This window comes from Zingiber officinale, chromosome 2A (genome assembly GCF_018446385.1).
Source record: "Zingiber officinale cultivar Zhangliang chromosome 2A, Zo_v1.1, whole genome shotgun sequence".
Taxonomy (NCBI): Eukaryota; Viridiplantae; Streptophyta; class Magnoliopsida; order Zingiberales; family Zingiberaceae; genus Zingiber; species Zingiber officinale.
This window is the reverse complement of record NC_055988.1, coordinates 2,569,452-2,573,946: the sequence shown is the minus strand read 5'-3', so window position 1 is coordinate 2,573,946 and position 4,495 is coordinate 2,569,452. Positions and strand designations below refer to the sequence as shown.

Sequence of the window (4,495 nt, the reverse complement as noted above, 5' to 3'; positions counted from 1 at the left end):
AAAAGAAAACATCGAGAAAGTGGATGCTTCTACTTTCCAGTTTCCTCCTCTGCCACCTAAAAAACCTACCTTTTTCCATTCCGCCACCAAATTAACCACCTCCCTCCCATGGCCGCCGCCGAGGAGATCAAGAAGAAGCACAAACACAGGGAGGAGCAGAAGAAGAAGCCGAAGAGCGGGGACGGCCACTTCAAGCCCAGCGCCGACGTGAAGGGCCTCCGGTTCGGCGGGCAGTTCGTTGTGAAGTCGTTCACAGTGCGGCAGGCCGCGCCGCTGGAGCTGCTGCGGTTGCTGGACATCCCGCCGTCGTGCCTGGCGCAGTGGCCGGGGCTGCCGTTCCCGTCGACGGCTGCCTTTTTGCCGACCAACTTCACCATCCTGGCGCAGCACGCGTGGCGCACGCTGACGCTCGGCCTCGGCACCAAGAAGTCGAAGGTGATCATCTTCGTGTTCGAGAGCGAGGCGATGCGGGCGGCGGTGGACCCGCAGTGGCCGCGCGTCCTGCCGCTCGGCGACGTCAACCGGCGACTCATCCGCGGCCTCGCCGGATGCGAGATGTCGCGGTTCAAGTTCCGGAAGGGCTCCCTCACCTTCTACGTATACGCCGTGCGCCGCCTCGGCGCCGCCGGGTTCGCCTGCGCAGACGACCTCCGGAGAATCCTCGAGGCCGTCGTCGCTCTCAACGACTTCTTGGACCACACCGCCATGCTCGCCCTCCCCAGCCAGCGGAGCATCACCTTCCAGAATCCGGCGGCGGTGGCCCACTGAGATCGAGATCCAAGATGAGATTTTTTTGCTAAAACTCGTTCCTTTTTTCTCTGCTCTCTATCAATTCTTCAATCGCTACCTCGATCCCAAAATCCGGCGGCGGTGGCGCACTGAGATCGTGATCCAAGATCAGATTTGCGTTTTTCTCTTTGGGTAAAGACTAAAGATTGCTTCTTTGTTTTTTGTTTGCTGCCTTCGAACTCTTGGATGAACAAGAGATCCTTCATTTGTTGTCTATGTGATTGTTCTTAAAGAGATCTTCCTTTGCTCTTCGAGTTGTAAATTCCAGAGATCGTTGTTCTTACTTCTGTAAAGATCTGTTTCCCTTTTCTATTTAATTTATTATTTGTTATAGGACTTGTCAATTTAATTGTTGAGCAGTTTGAGACTCAGATCTCATTTCTTATATTATTTTTCTCAAGTTGAAAGAAAACTACAAAATTTGCTTTTTGTAGCTGTATAAAACTGTCAAACTAGTGAAGCAAATAGACAAAAGCAGAGCTTAGGTTTACTTCAGTGATATAAGATCAGTCTCGTTCGACTATTGTAAAATTTGAGTTTGATTTATTTATCTTAACGAGTCTCATTAAACGAATTCGAAAAATCGAACGATTTGATTCATTTATATCCCTAGTTCTGTTAGATGCTAAAGCTCAAGAAGCCAAAGGTTTGTTTCACTAAAAGTAGATTGTAGTGGGAACTGAATTCCAAGGAAGAACAGGATCCTTCTTAGTAGGAAACACAGTTAAGTCCTTTCTACCTTTTGTTGCTTTCTTTGGACTGGTTCAATTGATATATTTAACCGCGAAAACGCACCAACTAGTCGATGGGTTTAGTCGGGTCCGTGCTCGAAAACATGGTCGCTAGATAGGAAGGCAAGCATTGGACAAAGATCCAGAGATAGTGCAAGGTTGAGTTAATGATGAAACATGGCCTTTGTTCTGTGGCAAAAGAGGGGAGGAAGAAGTTAAAGTGAAAGGGCCTACAATTTTCCACTCTTTCTTTGTGAAACAATTGAAGAGTGGGGCAAGAACTCCACTTCTTGCTTTATTGATGCCTCTTTACTCGCCAGCACGGTGGCTTCATCATTGCAACCATCCGGAGCTCTTTACCTTATGGTCCTGGAGACAAAACTTCGAAGGGAGCTTGTGTGCGAGGGGGACTTGCACATGATATCGGTGCGAATAGATAGAAATCGGTGGAATTTAATCTTCACTGGTTCGATGGTTGTGCAAGGAGCCAAGTTCTTGCATATGAATACGATGATAGCTATTTGTTGGGTTAGTCTAATCCTACTTGGATTTTCAATTTGATCACTATTTTTTTTTTGTTTTTAAAAAACTAGTTTTTAAATTATATGGAATAATTTAAAATACAGATAAATTATAGGGGTGAAATGAAATATTCAGTGATGTATTAGATCCGATCATGATTTGACGGTTCAGGACTGATAGTTCGATGATTTGAAGCAATTGGTTCGGTAGTTCTTAACTGATTGATCTTTAATCTTAACTGATATGGGTTAGGTTTAGTAGGTCCCCGGTGAAGAGGAGAAAGGAGATAACAGAATTAAGCAAACATGAATATCATCCGGGGTAACATGCTTAAGAAAAATGGGTCAATATCGGCCGGAATAATATGCTTAAGGAAAATAGGCCAATATCGGCCGGGATAATATGCTTAAGGAAAATAGGTCAATATCGGCCAGTATAAGACCTTAAGAAAGATGTGTCAAATATCGGTCGGGTTTACACGTTTAAGAAAGATAAACCAAGATTGTTTGTATTAGTATATCTGGATGTATATTAGCATTGAGCGGGCTTATATGATCGCCTGGGTGTGAAAAGATACAAGGCCTTATAAGATCTATAGTATATTATCGGACGATTAGGACATATGTTGAACAATAGTAGTAACTCGCCCAGACATAATTTAAGTTCAATTACATCCGATACAAATTATAGTATAAGATCGGACTGTCTATAACATAATAAAAATAGGGTAAGCAGGTAGGGACGATAAATATATCTCCATATAGCTTATAAGACAGGGCGAGAACAAATATTTCAAGAATATTCATAAATAGCTTAATGAAGATATCTGTAGTATGTGATTGTATAACAGGTTTGCTAATTTGGCGGGAAGAATGCTTCTAGACTCTTTTACAAGCACTAGGAGACAAAGAAGGTACATCTGGGGTACAAGAAAGATTGCTTAAAAGTTATTTTCTGCAAGTACATGACTTACGTCATCTCATAACAAACTCTAACAAATCGGGGTCCACTTCATGACTAAGGAGGTTATATGAACTGGTATAAAAAGGGGAATCCTCTCTGTTGGCCAGGTATGCGCTCACCACACTCACAACTATCCATTACAAACCCTAATTTCAATCACTGTTTATTTTTTTTCTTCCTTCCACACTAAGAGAGATCACTGACTTGAGCGTCGGAGGGCCTAGCCAGGGATTCCCACCCCGGTCTTAGGTCACTGACAATAGTGTTGGTTGGTCTCTCGTCCTTGGGTCTTCGTATAAGGAGGGTGTTCGATGACTTTATTCTTCCGGAACCGCTTTGGTTTTCTCGGATCGGGAGTTCTCATGTGTTCTTCTTCATTAACAGTAAATTCTCTCCTCAGCTTTCCATTTTATCAAGCTTCTCAGACAGAATCATTAACCATCTAAGATAGTTATAATTTATGGTTCGAAATAACTGATTCATGGTTAGTCATAGTTTAAAATTATTATTATTTTAAAAAATATTTAAAAAACTATAAATTTATAAAACAAATATAAAGAAGGTCTTGGAGTATCCTCTATGATGATTTTATAAGAGTATCATAAATATCATCCGTATGAACAGTTAAAAAAAAAAAACTAAGAAGCTCTCCTCCTCTCTTCCAACGATTAGAATTATCGAAAATTATTGTTAATCTTTCTCTTTAAATTTTAAATCACACGCTAGTATAAATAAACTATTACATATTACTTTTTTACTCTTACTTTTCTTTTAACTATTAAAAATAGTGATATAGCAAAAAAAACATATATATTAAATAATTAACTAATAAATAAAAATATTAATATGTTATAGCTTAGTTGGTAAGGGTAATAAGTTTTTTTTTAAAACAAATTTTCATATATACCAGGGAATTGTGTCCCGTTGACCCAATTTCGGGCTCACGCGATTGGGTCTAGATGTATTTAGGGCAAAAGTATGTCTTTATTTTTTAAATCGTCAAAAGGACATCTCATTTTAATTTTTTATAAAAGAGTGTCTCACTCGATATGAAATGATACAATTATCCTCTAATTTTGTTTCCATTATTATTCTCCTTATATCTCTTGTCTAAATTATGAGTTGAAGTATGTTGTAGTAGTTACGACTTTGTAACTGTTACAATTATAAAATTATAATTTATTACTGTTAAGTATGAAAAATAATCTTAATAAAGAGGAGTAAAATTCTTCTGAGTCTTTAAAAAAAAATTTAAATGATATTTTTTTTTGATATAAAACTAGGTCATTATAGCTTACATTAGATAATAATTGTAGATATCTGAATGAGATTTTATTTGATATATTGTATATGGAATGGTGGAACATTTTTGATAAAAAATTAAAATGGGAGGATGATTTCAAAAACAAAAGGGGCGTCCTTGATATTTTGCCCAGGTATATAATATATGAACCAGGCTCAGTTCTTCAAATCTTCTCTTCTCTGTCGAG

At 39.3% G+C, this 4,495-nt stretch overlaps 1 protein-coding gene across 1 annotated transcript; it reads left to right on the top strand.

The window, feature by feature from the left end:
* On the top strand, window positions 1-1,133 carry LOC122044351. The gene has a single exon (XM_042604851.1). It carries the CDS (start codon window positions 109-111, stop codon window positions 766-768), a length of 660 nt encoding a protein of 219 aa, XP_042460785.1. The 5' UTR covers window positions 1-108; the 3' UTR covers window positions 769-1,133.
* The last annotated feature ends 3,362 nt before the right edge of the window (window positions 1,134-4,495 follow it).

Coding starts and splice junctions, on each gene's coding strand:
- LOC122044351 (XM_042604851.1), top strand. CDS start 109: ATGGCCGCCGCCGAGGAGATCAAGAAGAAGCACAAACACAGGGAGGAG.